This window comes from Sceloporus occidentalis, unplaced genomic scaffold (assembly GCF_023333645.1).
Source record: "Sceloporus occidentalis isolate IW3139 unplaced genomic scaffold, rSceOcc1.0.p SCAF_89, whole genome shotgun sequence".
NCBI classification, from domain to species: Eukaryota; Metazoa; Chordata; class Lepidosauria; order Squamata; family Phrynosomatidae; genus Sceloporus; species Sceloporus occidentalis.
This window is the reverse complement of record NW_028317069.1, coordinates 542,716-560,117: the sequence shown is the minus strand read 5'-3', so window position 1 is coordinate 560,117 and position 17,402 is coordinate 542,716. Positions and strand designations below refer to the sequence as shown.

Below are 17,402 nucleotides of genomic sequence, written 5' to 3'. Positions count from 1 at the left end.
GGGCAATGTTTGTTCTCAAGTTTAGTGAGGCACTGCATGGGGTGTAGATAAAATATAAGGTATATGTGTGTATATATATATATACCCTTTACATTTTCTTGTGGTCCCTCTAACAATGCATGGAGAGACCCCCCTCCGTGCATTAGATTATTTCTGCGTCCCCAGCTGCCCCGCCGGCTCTCATGAGAGTCCCATATGTATAAAATTCTCCCGTTGAGTTCAGTGCGAGCGCTTTCCTGCAACTGATTGGCTGCTTTGAGCTCCAGCATCTTGTATATAGATGTTTATCTATAGCTATCTATCTATCTATCTATATATATATATTTGCTTGCGCAGCTGTGTAGGGCACTTATTCAACAAAGAAAACTAAAAATCCACATGTCTCTTTAGTGCCACTGAAACTAAAACGCCTTGTAGCCAGTTATATCAAACGCTAGGCAGTTTATTGTATTTTGATTTCAAGTAATTATTTTTTATCGTTTTATTTTTTGGATTATAGGTATTCCGGTTAAAATGCCCAGGCATCCTGGGTTAACGCTTGGTGTGGCATCATTGGTGGGAACAACTGTAGGATGTCTTGTTCTTTGGAAGTTTATAAATCACCGGAGGAGGCAGCTCCGTGCTGCGAATGACCAAACTAACACAAGTGCCGGAGCGGTTACTTGCACTAACGGTGTGAAGAACCATATCGAGCGGGTAGCGTACTCGGGCGTTTCTTCAGCAGAGCAGATTCTGGAAGCAGACATTAACGTGGTCTCGCAAACAGATGAATGGGAGCAAGTATGGCCTCTAATGATGAAAGAGATCGCCGAATACCCGGTGCTTGGTATGGATTGTGAATGGGTATGTATCACAGTGTATTACTTACAAAAATGCTGCCTGCTTTGTGTGGAGTAATAGAATATACATCTCTATATCAGTACTGTCTTCAGGGGTTTTGTAGGCGTTTATACCAAACAGATACCAATAGTCATCGATGCATTATGTAGTTTAAAACACAATTATAACCAGAAACCGTTGTGTAGGATGAATAAAACGGCACAGAACAGTCAAACTCACAAACAAGGTGAGGTTTCTGAAGACCGTTTAATGACTGAGCACAGCAACAAGACACAAGGTAGTTATACCACGTCAGAGCTTTTTAAGGGAGACCAGAAGAGGCGGTCGTTGGCCAGATGAAAGGCACATCATGCCTACTTGCCTTTGCACTTGGGCGTTGTCCAGCAGTGCCATCAGCTCTGCGTTGGCAGAAAGCAGTGGGACCCTTGTACACCCATCTACTGGATGAAGACGTGTGGTTAGAGGTGGTCTTCATGGAAACGGGGCCAAGCCACTGAACTATTTATGAAAACACAGAGAATATTTGGCTGCAGCAGAAGGCGGTTTGTTAGCCGAAGGACTGGGCACCTGTACAAACATACAGCCAAGTTCATTAAGAACTATCTTCAGCGGAAAGAAGGTATGGCCTCCACAGAGCCCTGATCTCAACGTCACCAAGTCTGTCTGGGGTTACATGTGCCTAATGCCACATAAGAACTGTGGTTAGTTCTCCGAGATATTTAGAACATCCTACCTGCCGAGACCTGCAAGTCTACCTTGAAGAATAGATGCTGTTTTGATGGCAAAGAGTGATCGCATCAAATATTTGATTTAGGTTTTTACTTCTGTTCACTAAATTTGCATTTTGCTTACTAATTGAACGTCTAGTTTTGAAACCGTTTATTCACATCTGCTTAAAACTTTTGCTGTGTGTTGTGTGTTTAGCACAGTGTATATATGTCGTCACACTTACCTTCTGTGGACCCAGTCATCTCCACATTTTCAGATGACAGGTCCTCTTTAAGTTGTCTTTGTAATCTACGCAGGTATCCGTGGAAGGAAAGACAAACCCGGTTTCTTTGCTTCAGATGGCTTCGCACAGTGGCTTCTCCATCTTGGTTCGCTTGCCCCAGCTGACTCGTTCTGGAGATCCCATCCCAAACACACTCCGCGATCTCTTGGCAGACAGCCGTATCCTCAAAGTTGGGGTTGGATGCTACGAAGACTCCGTGAAGCTTCTGGGTGACTACGGTCTTTCTGTGAAAGGGATTGTGGATGTCCGTTATCTTGCACTGAGACATAGGTATATATGTTTCACGCGCTGATTGAAATATCCTAAAACACCATCTTCCGTTACTGTGTGGTATGAGCAGAATCAAGGGCATCCAAACGGCGCTGGGGATCCACAGTACAGACTGCTCATTGTCACGGGCTCCATCTTTGTTACTGTAACAAAGTATTGCATAGAACCCCCCTCCTTTTTCCCCAAAAACAAACTTTTTTTTTTTTTTTAGCTTTTCGTATCAATTCAATTAAACTACCTATATTTTTATACTTGCTTTTCCTTTGTTTAAATTTTTTTTTTATTTTAAATGTCATGAGCTATTTTACTTAGTTTTTTTGTAGTAAAACTAGCATTAATTAGCTTCCTGGCCTGAAGGCCTCATGATGGCAATAAGTAGTAAATCTCTAATTCACGTTAGTATGTACCGCTGACCCACAACACTCCAGCAATAAGGTGATCCACTTTAATTACTCTCCTGACGTTGGCTGGAGACTGTGGATAAAGTCTGGGTCCCCCCCCTATGTATTAAATATTAACGTTCTTTATTTTTTTCCCCCCTTGCGTAGAAGAGACATTTTTCAAAACGGTTTAAGCCTTAAATCTCTCTCGGAGACCGTCTTATCCTTCCCCCTGGATAAATCCTTTCAGTTGCGCTGCAGCAACTGGGACGCAGAAGAGTTTAGTGAGGATCAGGTGGGTGTCTTGCTGGGTTATTGCTTCTTGTTATACCCCACTTTTCTTTAGCCATGTGATAAGCGTCATAAAGTGTACATCGTAATGAGCCTCTTCCCTTCCCAAAACATCACATTCAAATGTTCACCCAGTCAAGTTTAAAGACCCACTATATGGAGTGCTGGTTCCTGGTGCCTCTGATTAGCCGCATCAATTGGCCAATCAGCAGCAAGATAGTCTAGGAGGTATCTGCTTATACGTGGTGTTTATTTGCAGGTTTTGTACGCCGCAAGGGACGCCCAAGTCTCTGTTGCCCTTTTTCTTCAGCTGCTGGGGTTCTTCTCGGCAAACTCCCCGTGCCCCTGGGAATCATTGCTGGGGAAGTGCCAGGACTTGATAGATATCCCTTTTAGAGCAAAGTCTAGCAGTATTGAAAATGGCGGAGCAAACGGAGGACCGAGGCAGAAAAAAGAGGGCAACGACGAGAAACAAAGTTCTCCTGGGAAAGACCCACGTAAGAATAAGAAAAAGCCACTTGGAGTTGGATACTCTGCAAGGTAGACTATTTTAGGGTGGGTTCTGTGTGAAATGTTTGAGAGCCTTAGATCTTGCTTGAGTAGGCGATAATATGGGCCAAGCTTTCTGTAGCAGTTTGAAAAAAGGTTTACATTTTTGTATTTTTTTCTTTTACAGAAAGTCACCACTTTATGATAACTGTTTCCTGCATGCTCCTGATGGACAACCCCTGTGTACTTGTGATCGTAAGAAGGCTCAGTGGTACCTGGATAAAGGGATTGGAGGTGAGGTTACCAATACTTCCGCTGCCCAAACATGAAGTCCCCAGAAATGTTAGTGTTTATCAGGCCATAATAAAGCTGCGTGTGTGATATACTTATTTATCATTTAATATGTGGACAAGCAATGAGGAGAGGAGCGCTCAGGTGAGTGCCGAGATCTTGGAAATAAGTGAGTGCACTACAAAAGCTATAGATTCTAGAATAATCCATCTTTCACCTTTGCCTTTTGCACGTTCTAGACATTTTTTGTATTTCCATTGTGTCATCTACCTATTAAACTCGTACGCTGTGCTTTTCTTATTTAGACCTGATTAGCAATGATCCATTTATTGTGCGGTTACGGTTTGAACCATCTGGTCGTCCGGAGTCCAACGTGGACTATTATCTGACTGTGAAAGAGAACCTTTGTGTAGTGTGCGGCAAAAGAGAGTCTTATATAAGGTGAGTTGGCGTCAACTCCGCGACATGATCGAAACTCAAAGCATTTCATTTTCTCACCGTACCCCTTGTGTACGTCAACAGGAAAAACGTTGTCCCCCACGAGTACCGGCGGCACTTCCCTATTCAAATGAAGGATCACAACTCTCACGACGTGCTGCTGCTGTGCACGTCATGCCATGCGGTGTCCAACTACCACGATACCTCCCTGAAACAGAGGTTGTCTGAGGAGTTCAGCGCCCCCATAGGCTGCGAGGAAGGCGTGCGCATGTTAGAAGATCCGGTGCGCAGGCAGGTGCGCTCGGCGGCCAGGGCTCTCCTAAACGCATCCAAGCTCCCCGAGCATCGCAGGGATGAGCTCCTGGCAGAAATCAAAGACTTTTATGGGGTGGACGCTGTCGCAGAAGAACAACTGCAAGAGACGGCAAACCTTGAAACCAGGTAACGTAAAGCTGTAAACCCAAGGTATTCAAAAGATTGGGATGTCTTGCTTCCGTGCAAGAGTCCGAAGTCAGGTGATGAAAGCAATCGTATGCGTCGTGTAGAACAGCGTGACTGAATTTTGGATATGCCAACGGACAAAGGCAAACTTATTGGATGTGTCAGAATGTGTAATAGGCCCCTCTCCCATTGTGAACCACGAACAGGGGACATCTCCACGTGCAGGAAAACAAATGGCAGCCTAGATGGACAGCATTAACGGATCTGCTGTCAGTCTGTTTTAAACCACGTGACAGCCTGACTGGATCGGTTCCAAAATCCCTCGAGGCTCTGCTCATCGTTGTGTGTTCTTTGTACATGATGTTTTTCTTTGCGTTCTTTAGTACTGTTGTTGCCCCGTTTTATTTACTTTGTGTGCGAACGTACTAATATCTTACTTGTTCTCATGATTACAGGATCTTCAACGAAACCTATGTGCCCCACGGGCTGAAAGTGGTGCAGAGCTTTGCTAAGGGCGGACTCAAATCTCTAATGCGGCTGGAGAAACGGTGGCGTCGGCACTTCTTGGACACCATGCAGCCCAAGCATCTCCCTCCGCACTGGTCTGTGGATCACAACCACAGCAAGCTGCTTAGGAAATACGGTGAAAACTTGGTTATCCCTGTGGGCTAGCCCCGCATCGAAAGACCCGTTCTTGCCGTAAACTTAATTGAACCTGGATTCATCCATGTTTTCTTATACGCCGCATTGTAAGGACATCTGGTTGAAAATGATAGACGCATTTAATGACTTATCACTGATCAGCCACGGATTCCTTAAAATGTGTCTCATTTTTGTGGATGTTGGTTACCATAGTTTCCTTCTTCTTTTGTTTAAAACTTAAAAACAAAAAAATATGTATTTATCCTTGAATTTTACCAGAACAGTTTTATAGAAGCTCCTTAACCCTCGTGGGATAAAGGATGATTTCAATTTTAACTCTGATTGAGATACATTTTCTGCTAAAACTGTTTTGGCATACGGTGAAAATGTACTGTGCATTTGAGAGCGACCTTTTTTTTACTTTAATATTATGGAGGACCAGCTGACCTTCTCTGTGCTGCATTCTTGAATCCTTTTAGTAATCTAGCAGACGGATCTTTTCTATATTCTTATGAAACGTGTGTCCTCCTTGAGTGGAGGCTGACCTAAATAGTTTAGTTTTTTTGGGATGCAGCAGTCTGTGCGTGAGAAATCTGTGACTCCCCGTTGACCGATTTCTCATTTTCTTAAGACTTATTTATTTATTTTTTAATTCTCCCGTTAAGTTATTTATAATTTTTGTGCGGAGAAAATGACAATTTTTCCTTTGACTGTGCCTCTAATCTTCACAAATGCATTAAAGAAAAAAATATCCTTATCTTTCAGTGGTATTTATTTTGTATAAAAAAAAAATAATAAAAAAAAATATATATATTAAAAATATGCAACTGCCTGAAGAGATTATATTATGCAAAACTAAGTATTAATAAAAAAAAAAAAAACCGGCATTTTTAATCTAGTATTAAAAAGGGGGGATACTTAATGGGACTGCCCCTTTAAGTAGCCCCTACTGTGTATGAATCACGTGGCCTGTCATCTTTTGTGCTGTGGTTCTGACGGTGATTACATCCGTACAGCCGCCTGAGTCCTTTTGTATAACAGCAGCATAATGGGTGAACGGTACGGCCAAGAGCAAACTAACCAAAGCCGGGGGCAGCTGACTTGGTTCTTTACGTCAGCAGTCATTGTGTGTCCGCGTGCCCTGCTGTGGGCATAGCTTGGGGCCGTCTTGAGTATACTGACCGCAAGAGCCACCTTCGGGTGCCATCATAGAGGATTTCAGCCAAATGTCGTCAAGCCGCTGCGCTGTATCTATCTGCTTACCGTAACTGTGTCGCGTGCTTTGGGAAATCGATGGATGCGTAGCAAAGATTGTTTTTTAAAAAGGTTCGTTCCTTGTTTCGTATACTCAAAATTATTACAGATGTGTTTGTATTTAAAACAAAGGTTTGATACGTATTCTCCAGCGGTATTTACTTTCATGTAAATGGGATTCCTGCTTTTTTACTTTTAGCATCAGATAAAAAAAATAGATTTTTTAAAATATAGTGGGTTTTTTTTTTGTTTTTTGTTTTTGTTTTTTTAAAGCAGTTCTAGTTTTTGCATAATGTTCTCAGGCCGCTGCGTATTAGCCCAATGTAGTAGACATACACCCTGACTCCTTTTATGGGGAACAATAGAGTGACTCAATCTTAATAACCTAGGCAGTCTAATGGAAGCCTATGTGCAAATGGACTTTGTTAGCATTGCCGTAAAGCATCAGCTCCGTGTGGTGATTGATCAGGGAAAGTCACCCAAAGTATTACAAGACAATAATGGCCGCCTCCATGTCTGCAAATAACAGTTTATTGGAACAAAATGTGATAAAAGCAGGTGCGCTAAACTACATCCATAACATGTTCTTATGCACGTGGAGCATTTTAATTTCCATCAGCTCTAGCCTTTAAACTACGCGCGCCGTCACGTCACACACGATACGCTCTTTCATATGACACAAACCGCACAATCAAAAAATGAATACAATTGTCGTACAAAAATGATCAGACGATAAACTGGTTATTCAGTATAATCCGATTAACAGCCAGGGAATAAAAGATCTACCTAAAAAAGTCAATTACACCCCCCCCCCCTTTCACACTTTGGGCCGCTAGGTAAATGTCCCTTTTGAAATTCGCACAGGGACAAAGTACACTTTCGTGCATGGGGATGTTGTTAGCTCACTGGGGGTCTTTCTGCTTTAAGGGGGTCTTCTGATGGGAACATAGTAGCTCCCACTCTCTTTTCAGTACAGAGAATCAAAATCAATAAAAGTTTGCATTCAGCACAATAAGAAATAAAACATATATTTACTTTTGTTTTGTGTTTCTTGTCGACGCGTTGTTTCTTTTTTTCTTCGATGTGAGGAACATGCAGGGCGATGGTGCGGTGGGATTATGGGAGCATTTCTTTCGTTGCCAGCAGATGGCATTGGAAGCCAGAGGTGTAAACGCTGACCCATTCAATTTTTATTTTTTAATTAAATCTTGGGCAGGGCATATTTGTAAAACATAACACAAAAGGCTATCTGAAACACATATAGAACACTTCCAATATTATTTATTATTACTTATTCCTTTCATTTGTTTTAAGGATGATCACGGGGACTATAGATATGGGAAACAAATACAAAAAAAACAAAAAACGGTATTGTTAGCTTGCGTCTTTTCTGTACATAGTGTAAAGCTGTCGGCGGAATGCTGTATGATCTAAAAATGGCTATAAGTGTTGTACTTTTCCAAATTTTTATGCGCCATCTGGAAGAAACTTTTTACTTTTGTCTCGGAGCATCTGTCACGCTGGGAGATTTGTACGGATGCGCCGGCACTGAGTGTTCTGCCTTCGTGACGGGGACGTTTTCAAACATATGCCTCAAATATGCGTTGCACGCGGTACTTGGTAACAAAGAACAAAAGCATAATGATCCCGTGACATGGATACGAGTCGATCTCTTTGTTTCTCATGCCATTGATCCAGTGTACCCAAGGGCTGGACTGGCACTTTAAGACCAGCGGCCGGCAGATGATGTATCCGCGGCTGCACTGTGCGATTTTATTGCCACGTAGTATGCCGCTGGCCAGATCCATGGCCGCTGGCATTTCCCCGGTGTACCAGAGGGCCAGTCTCGGCTAATGTACTAAGTTCTGTAAGTCAGTCTCTACATAGGGCCAAGTGTTTTATAATGGTGTATCTGCTATGACCCCGTACACCTAAATCCAGCTAAGCGCGCTCTATTGTCACGTTTTCCTGCAACATATCTTTACATTCAGAAATTATATAGGTATAGATCCCATGGCTACATTAGGCTACGCCAAGCGATACACGTGAGCCGCACACAAAGGTTTCATATGCGGTCCTGAATAAGCGGTTGGAATAATTACTTAGTCAATGGAGGTATGGAAGAAAAATATCGAAACCAACATTTATTGAACCGCATAATCTTTATATATAATTCTGGACTGAAAATGCTATTTTTTTTTTACACTACACAACATCTCCCACACTGAGTCTCCATAGAGACCTTGATAGCGAAGCCTTGGCTTTGTGCGGAACAAATAAACGAGGGAGGAAGAGAATGAAGGGGAGAGAGTCGCTACGGGAGCGTTTAGGCATTGTTCTGTGCTGTGCCCAAGGTTTGTATACATTATGCCAGCCTCTTCCCAAAAATTGGGGGAGAGTTATTTTTAGACATTAATACATGCTCCGTTCAGGGCCGGATTTAAATTCTCGGGGGGCTTCTAGGCACACGTCAGATGCCTGACCTCGCTTTTTGAATGAGGTGCTGCTGGCTTCAAAGGGCCCATTTCTGAATCCAGAAGCTTTGGGACCCCTCTGCACCCCCCGACTCATACCTGTACCAGGGCTCATGCTCCTATCTACCCCTGTTGTTAAGTTTCCAGCAACTGTAGAAAAGTTTTGGACTACCACTAATCAAAGCATGTTATGAATTTCTATGTAAGTCATGTTTTAAACTGAAATGCGGCCAGCACAAAAATATCATGTTTTATTCTGTTTGTACTGTTCCAAGGCAGACGCTGCACTTACGGTTGCCCACACAGGCTATTACCGTATTAAAGTAGAGTTACCGTGCGGATGAGTATGTTTATATCGAAGGAATCCAAGTTGAGATTCATGAAAACAGCAGATATGGAATGGAATGGAAAAACAACTGCAGACGGAAGACCATTTAGAACGAAGCACTCGGCACATCGATCTGTACAGTTTGGTTCATATGGAAGCACGTTGATATGGAAATGTTTGAATTTAGATCCATGACATAAGAAATATATTACTTTCAATAGTAAATACTTTAATAATATATATGTTGAATAATGAATGTTGAATATTATTAAATGGCTTCAAAACAGAATAGTGAGCCCATAATAAGTATTTTGGATCTCAGCATTATTAACTGGGAGAATATATGACCAAAGCGTGCTATCTGCAGAACGTTCCCGGGGGTTTAGGGTCATGTGGAGTTTTTTGACAATGGATTCAATATGAAGGACACCTAATAGGAATTTTAAGGCTGAGAACATGAAAAGGTTGGCAGTGATGGGGCAGGAGAGGCATGGGGCAATTGTGGACCTGTCATGTCCCCAGCTGCCTTACCTCCATCGATGGAGGCGCCAAAGCCTTAAAATGGGCGACCTTGCCAACATCCAAGATGGCAGGAGCAACCTCACTCTTACCCACCTGCTAGGAGTGATGGGAACACGCCCACAGCATGCAGGACAGCAATTTGCTGACACATTTGGGTTGCCGTGGGGAGGCGTGGCCTGGCTCCTACCTCCATACAGACAGGGTATTAGCATTGCTAATTAAAGAGACCTTCTCCAGGTGTGAGAGATCTACCTTGATGCCTATATATACAGCCACACCCACTCCTGCTCCTCCTTTAGTTGTTCAGTCTACCTTCAGTGTGCCAGAAGTGCCTGTTTGCGCTGATATTAATACTTTGACCTCCAGCCTCTTTCTTTGAGCAAGAACCTTAGAGGCCGCTCCTGACTACTCCTTTTGCCTCAACATATTGTATTATGCGTTTTGGAGTTATTGCCCTCGTGCACCCGTCCTCTGTCGCTGCAGTTGTTCCCATCTCCAACTGCTAGGAACTGTGTTTGCACGTGTGTGCGGTTCTTCTCCTGCCCCTGGACTCCATGACATGCGGTAAGAGACTCCCATAAAATGGGACAACATATAGGCACAGTGAGCTCAGGAGTAATGGGGAGGGCTGTGTATGTGAGGAGCGGCGGGGAGGGCTGTGTATGTGAGGAGCGGCGGGGAGGGCTGTGTATGTGAGGAGCGGCGGGGAGGGCTGTGTATGTGAGGAGCGGCGGGGAGGGCTGTGTATGTGAGGAGCGGCGGGGAGGGCTGTGTATGTGAGGAGCGGCGGGGAGGGCTGTGTATGTGAGGAGCGGCGGGGAGGGCTGTGTATGTGAGGAGCGGCGGGGAGGGCTGTGTATGTGAGGAGCGGCGGGGAGGGCTGTGTATGTGAGGAGCGGCGGGGAGGGCTGTGTATGTGAGGAGCGGCGGGGAGGGCTGTGTATGTGAGGAGCGGCGGGGAGGGCTGTGTATGTGAGGAGCGGCGCGGGGAGGGCTGTGTATGTGAGGTGCGGAGCGGGGAGGGCTGTGTATGTGAGGTGCGGAGCGGGGAGGGCTGTGTATGTGAGGAGCGCAGCGGGGAGATTTCTTGGCTGAACTTGACTGGGTTGAGAAAATGTTTAAAGGAAGCACGACTGCATTGTATGTAACATGGTGTCTGGATGCGGGGTTCAAATCAAAAAGCCCCCCGGTGGTGCAGTACCAAGAGTCCAAACAATAAGTCCCACGTCATTCGCTTTCATAAATCCGCTTCACAGAAGAGGGGTCCTCCCGGGGCCCGGCTCCCTTGGGGTCCTCCCGGGGCCCGGCTCCCTCTTCCGTGAAGTGGATTAGTGAAAGCTTGGTATGGAGGCAGAATGTTAGTCAAATGAAAAGCTTATTTTATATTGATATGTTGCGTTTCCTGATTTTTGGAAAACAATTGTTTTGTTTGAGCTTCTGTCCTTATTCTTATGATCTGTCCTTCGAGTGTCTAATATAGATATGGATATATATATATATATGTATGTGTGTATGTATATATGTGTATCTGACCCTTTGAAATGAAATGCATGCTTTCCGTTGCTCGTAGAGATCCGTCGATGGGCCAGCAGCTGTCCTGTTGTCTGTCCTTGGGTTGATATGACAGACGCGGCCATTAGTAAGGCATTAGGTGTTTTCTTGAGCCGGCCATGAATGGATCTTTTGTGAACGGTTAGAATTCTCGCAGGAGAAAGAATAAAGCTGAGGCTGTTAACCTTCTCTGTGCCAAAGGAAACCTGCAAAGCCGTGCTGTTTAATGACTGCAAGCAGGGGTATGTGAACTGGGTGCAGATGGTATCCCTAACCCGTAGGGTTTAATGTATTGAATTGCCATGGCAACAGCACAGTAACACTGGCATTCTAATACATATGCTATAAGCGTGTCGAGGCAACCAAACTTTTTGCAAGCTTGTATTAGAAATTCTAATACTGGCCGGATGTGACTCTCATATCCTGAGTGAGGGGTTATTCTTATGGGATTTTTCTGGGGTGGGGTAGACTTGTAGAATTGTCTGAGCTGTGCACGGCGACGTGTCGGAGACGGGTCGCTTCATGGACATGGCTGCTTCTGCTTTAAAGGTTGACCTCTGCTCACGTAGTTGGCTTTTTTCCCCTCGTTTGTAGTCCTTGATTTAATACCCCAAGGGCGGCAGTACTTTGTAAGGTGCTGCGCAATATCCCCATCGGTAAGGAGAGAGAATTGGGTGCCAATAATTTATCCCCATGGTTACGTTTGTGCAACCCGGCAACCGATTAGCCCCTTTCATGAGTTGCGTGCCAAGAAACATGGCTGCTGACCACAGATGGCTCATTTGTGCGTCTTTTAAGGCTTTACTGTAAGAGTGAATCGCTTTTCTCCTATGCAATATCTCTAATCAGACTCCTTGTTTGGCTGTCCACATGTGGCCCTCTTTCCTCCCTCCAACTCAACCCCCTTCTCTAGCACACCAGCTGACATCACGAGGGAGCTGCTGGCCTTAAAGTGCCGGCTTTATTGTTAAAGGTAATTTGTTTTTGTGCTTCCCCATAAAAAGCTCAGTTTCAGCAGCGCTCCCTCTAGCCTATCTTTGAAAATGGCAGTATGGCGCCACGTACCCTGTTTTTCCGCATATCTTTTATATTTTTACTGATTTTAAATCTGTGCCGAAAATCTTAGCACTCATGGTCTTTTTTTTTTTTTTTTATTACAGTGCTACCCGACGGAGAACAATCAGAGGAACTGCTGAATTTATCCTAAAAAAATCTGAACCGCCACAATTTAACTCAGGCGGTGGCCACTTTAGTTTTGTGTGATTTCGTAGGCGTTATCTGGGATAATGTAGGATTGAAACAAGCTATTTTAGTAGTTTTTAGTATTTTAATGTTTTCTTCCAAATTATGTAATTCTTTATACATTTTTTTACTTGGAACCTGTAAAGCAGGAGAAATATCGCAATCGGGGGCAAATGTCATAGGGGAAAAATGTAAACATTGAGATGACAAATCAAATTTAATTTCCAGGCGAAATGATCTATGGGCAGTAAACATTTGCACTCGTTGAGCAGCGGGTGGCTTATTTAACCCCGATTCCACTATTTAATCAACCGGCGACCCTTTCTCCTGTGGCTGCTGTTTTTAGTACATATGAGTTTGTGGGGGACGGTCGGCAGCCTGAGTATTTTGTTGAACTGTGATGTCATTTAATGCCACATTACACACTGATCCTGCATAAGATGTACATGGAATTGTGATGTCACACAATGCCACATTATATACTGATCCTGCCTAAGATGCACTGGAATTGTGATGTCACACAATGCCACATTACATGCTGATCCTGCCTAAGATGCACATGGAATTGTGATGTCACACAATGCCACATTACACGCTGATGCTACTTAAAATGCACATGAAATTGTGATGTCACACAATGCCACGTTACATACTGGGCACAGATAGTGTAACCAACGGACCTTAGCTGAATAATTGCATGTCTAATTTTATATACGTGTATACACTTTGTTGGAAAATTCTTTATTTGCACAAAGGGCAGGTCAGGAGACACTGACACGGACTCTTACAAATCCTTGCCCTATTTACTGATGTGCGTCACAAATAACTGTTATACCTCTGCTGAGCATATATCAGAGTTCAGTAATTTTGCGTGTTTTTTTAATCCAAATGCCCCATGCCATCCCTTACAGTAGATGCCCCGTTGAGAGGGACATTATCTGCCTGGCATCTCTTTGTAGCTCGGGCAGAGCAAACACTACTTCTCTCCACCGATTCTTATTTCACTGCCTCTAATTACGTGTTTGTTCTTTGTGCCCCCACAATTATTCATCTATTCTGCAAGATGTTCTGAGACTGCGTCCCTGCTCCTCTCTCTGCTCCCACTTGGTGTTTGTTCTTCCGAGCGCCCACTGGCTTTCTGTCCAACTTTCCTGCCACCCATAGTCTGTCCCCGTGTTCATTCTTTCTATATATCTGATCGCCTGTGGGCTGTGTTGAGCATTGGTGTATTTATGGTGACCCGGCCTTAAACCTGACCCCCTCTTAAAACTACAATGCCAGGTGGGTTCTATGTCTTCGTGCATGAGCCAGCATAATCATGCAGCCATGCGATATTGTAACCCCAGGTCTGACTTCTACTATTCCACCCCTGAGCCCAATCTACTAGAAATGCCCTGCTTTCTCATACCACATCTACCCTTTCCTACCATGCTGATTTGACTACTCCTGGGCCCTTGACTCCCCTCGGTTAAAGCAATGCCACCTCCCTTAAAAATGGCTTTTTGGATGACTTTCCCTGTTCAAAGACCACACCGAGCTGATGCTTTAGGGCAATGCTAATGAAGTCCGTTCCTCCATAGGCTTTCATTAGTCAGTGTTTGACTTGGTGATTAACACTGAGTCATTCTATTGTTTACCATAATGCAGTATGATAAGGAGTTCTAACAATGCCTGGTGTACTCGGTTGAAATAACTGATAGAATACACACACACACGACTAATAAACTGCTGTCTGGAAATGGTGCATTAGCTAAAAACTAGAATCATTTCATACAAACTCTATTTTTTACCAAGGAAATAGTCCTGTAATAATACTACTGGCTATTCTTTTAGGACTTTCTACTTTCCTACACTGAAATACTAATTAAAATAAAAATCTGGTAAAATCGTATTTCTGATTGGGAAAATGTATCTTAATGTAAGCCACTGATCTGGTGAGGTTATAGCGAGGGGAACTACAAAAAAAACACAAGTTCAAGCCAAATTATTACAAGAAAGTAGCATTAAAAAAAAAGTCATTTCTGCTATGAATACCATGTTTCTCATAAGCAATTTTCAACATTTCTACGAATGGCTGTTTTGCTGCATTTCAATTAAAAAAAAAAATAAATAAAAAATAAAAATACAACTGGGTTTTCGGCGCCCATGTGAATCCTAAAGAGGGATATTTTCCTAAAGATCGGTTCTTAAAGATTTCATGAACTTCTCGGATCCATTTATCTGAGTGCCGTTAATACACTGAACTTTATTTACACGGCTAATTTATTAGGCTCATTCCCTGCTGTTTAAACACACATCAATTCGAGTTTTATTGCCAGGGCCAGTGCTAACACCAAATACTCCTAGAATGCATGTATGGTGTTCTGCAGTCACTTTCTGTATGGTGTAGTAGCGACGGCATGTATATAGCGACGGCACGTATATAGCGACGGCACGTATTCATAAATGTGTTCATTCATCTAGCTGTATGATCCCTAAATGATAGATTTAGAACCTTAAAATACATGCAAATAGGCAATGTTAACCCTATATATTTCTTTTGGCAAATATTTAACATTTGTGACTATTCATGAACATGGTTAAGAACACCTAACTTATGAAAAATAGCCGTTTTATAGAATTACCTGTTTAAATGTAATGTTTAAATACATGGCTCCATGGCTCCTCTCCAGCTTTCACACCATGGGACCTACCACACAGACTAAAAGTCAAACTAGGAGGGAAGAAATAAGGTTAAGATGACTCTCTTCATACACATTAATCAGGTTTTTAATACGTATAAGTTGCGTAGCGTGGCCAAGGAGAATTGTTAGATGATCTCTTATGGGAGCCAATGTTCAGAGAGAAACATCATTTTGGTATCAAATAAGCATCCAGCCCCACCTTGTCTGCCCTCGGTGAAGTAACAATTTCTTGCACGACATCACTTCGATCCTTTCTGCAGAACCATTAAATATAAGGGCAAGATGTCCACTGCGCTAGCGGCCAACATTTTAATTGAAAATGAGAGTATCGCATACATAAATGTGTTCATTGTTAGACCTGAGAACTTGTGACGAGATCGTGCCACAAATCCCAGGGTTTAGTGTCATGCCTGGCGAAGTCCTGCTGTCATACCATCTGTCCAAGGAATTTAGTCTGGCATTTTCACTTTGTACCTGAACTTTGTTCTAGTGATTAACGGTTAATAAGCAGTGCTGCTCCCAGCATGCCCTTTAATGCAAAAAAATGTATATATGGTGTTCTGCTGTCACTTTCTCTATGGTGTAGTAGTGATGGCGCACATATATAGTGATGGCACATACCGCATTGGCTCGGATATAGGCCGCACCCGTATATAGGCTGCACCCTAAAGGTTAGGTGCTTTTTTAATGAAAAAAGTCTGCCCCCAGAGATATGCTGCCACTCTGTCCTGAAGATGTACCCCCCCGAGATATGCTGCCACTCTATCCCCCCGAGATATGCTGCCACTCTGCCCCCCCCGAGATATTCTGCCACTCTATCCCCCCGAGATATTCTGCCACTCTATCCCCCCGAGATATGCTGCCACTCTGCCCCCCCCGAGATATTCTGCCACTCTATCCCCCCGAGATATTCTGCCACTCTATCCCCCCGAGATATGCTGCCACTCTATCCCCCCGAGATATGCTGCCACTCTATCCCCCCGAGATATGCTGCCACTCTATCCCCGCGAGATATGCTGCCACTCTATCCCCCCGAGATATGCTGCCACTCTATCCCCCCGAGATGTGCTGCCACTCTGTCCCCCCGAGATATGCTGCCACTCTGTCCCCCCGAGATATGCTGCCACTCTGTCCCCCTGAGATATGCTGCCACTCTGTCCCCCCCGAGATATGCTGCCACTCTGTCCCCCCCGAGATATGCTGCCACTCTGTCCCCCCCCGAGATATGCTGCCACTCTGTCCCCCCCCGAGATATGCTGCCACTCTGTCCCCCCCGAGATATGCTGCCACTCTGTCCCCCCCCGAGATATGCTGCCACTCTGTCCCCCCCGAGATATGCTGCCACTCTGTCCCCCCCCCGAGATATGCTGCCACTCTGTCCCCCCCCGGGATATGCTGCCACTCTGTCCCCCCCCGGGATATGCTGCCACTCTGTCCCCCCCCGGGATATGCTGCCACTCTGTCCCCCCCTGGGATATGCTGCCACTCTGTCCCCCCCCACCAGATTTACCGGTGCAGACTCCACGGGGCCGGCGGGGGACATCTACACATAACACGTATTCAACCTCAGGTGCTGGCACTTCTGCTGTGTGAAGTACCGGCAAGGAAGATTGTTCACGCGGCGATGTGAGCAGAAACAACCTCCGCTGCCGGCACGTCTGCACGATGTGCTTTAACAATCTCCCTTGCCGGGACTCCCCCCGTGGGAATTCCCGGCAAGGGAGATTGTTAAAGCACATCGTGCAGACGTGCTGTCAGCTGAGGCTGTTTACACACAAAGCCGCTGCTGGTGAACGTCTGCGCGATGCGCTTGGACAATCTCCCGTGCCCCCCCCCCCGGGAGAAGTGCTGGCAGGGGAGGCTGTCTGAGCGCATCAGAGAGTAGGATGCAGGTCCCCTGCACCGCTGCGGGGGATCTGTATCCTAACCCCGCTGCCTGCCCGGGACTGCATGTTCCAGGCGTCGGGCGCTAGACCCCGAATATAGGCCGCACCCCCACTTTAAAGACTTAAAGTGGGGTGAAAAATTGCGGCCTATGTTCGAGCCAATACGTTATATAGCGATGGCGCATATACATAAATGTGTTAATTCATCTAGCTGTTTGATCCCTAAAGGATACAGATTTATAACCTTTAAATACATGCAAATAGGCAATGTTAACCCTATATATTTATGTTTTGGGAAATATGTATCATTTGTGGCTATTCTTCAACATGGTTGAGAACACCTAATTTATGAAAAATAGCTTTTATA

At 44.5% G+C, this 17,402-nt stretch overlaps 1 protein-coding gene across 1 annotated transcript; it reads left to right on the top strand.

The window, feature by feature from the left end:
* The first annotated feature begins 513 nt into the window (after positions 1-513).
* Positions 514-5,124, top strand: LOC149284648 (exonuclease 3'-5' domain-containing protein 2-like). Its single transcript, XM_089496289.1, has 8 exons — positions 514-843; positions 1,866-2,122; positions 2,671-2,797; positions 3,053-3,333; positions 3,470-3,576; positions 3,879-4,014; positions 4,096-4,452; positions 4,908-5,124. The coding sequence occupies exons 1-8, from the start codon at positions 514-516 to the stop codon at positions 5,122-5,124; spliced, it is 1,812 nt and encodes a 603-aa protein (XP_089352415.1).
* The last annotated feature ends 12,278 nt before the right edge of the window (positions 5,125-17,402 follow it).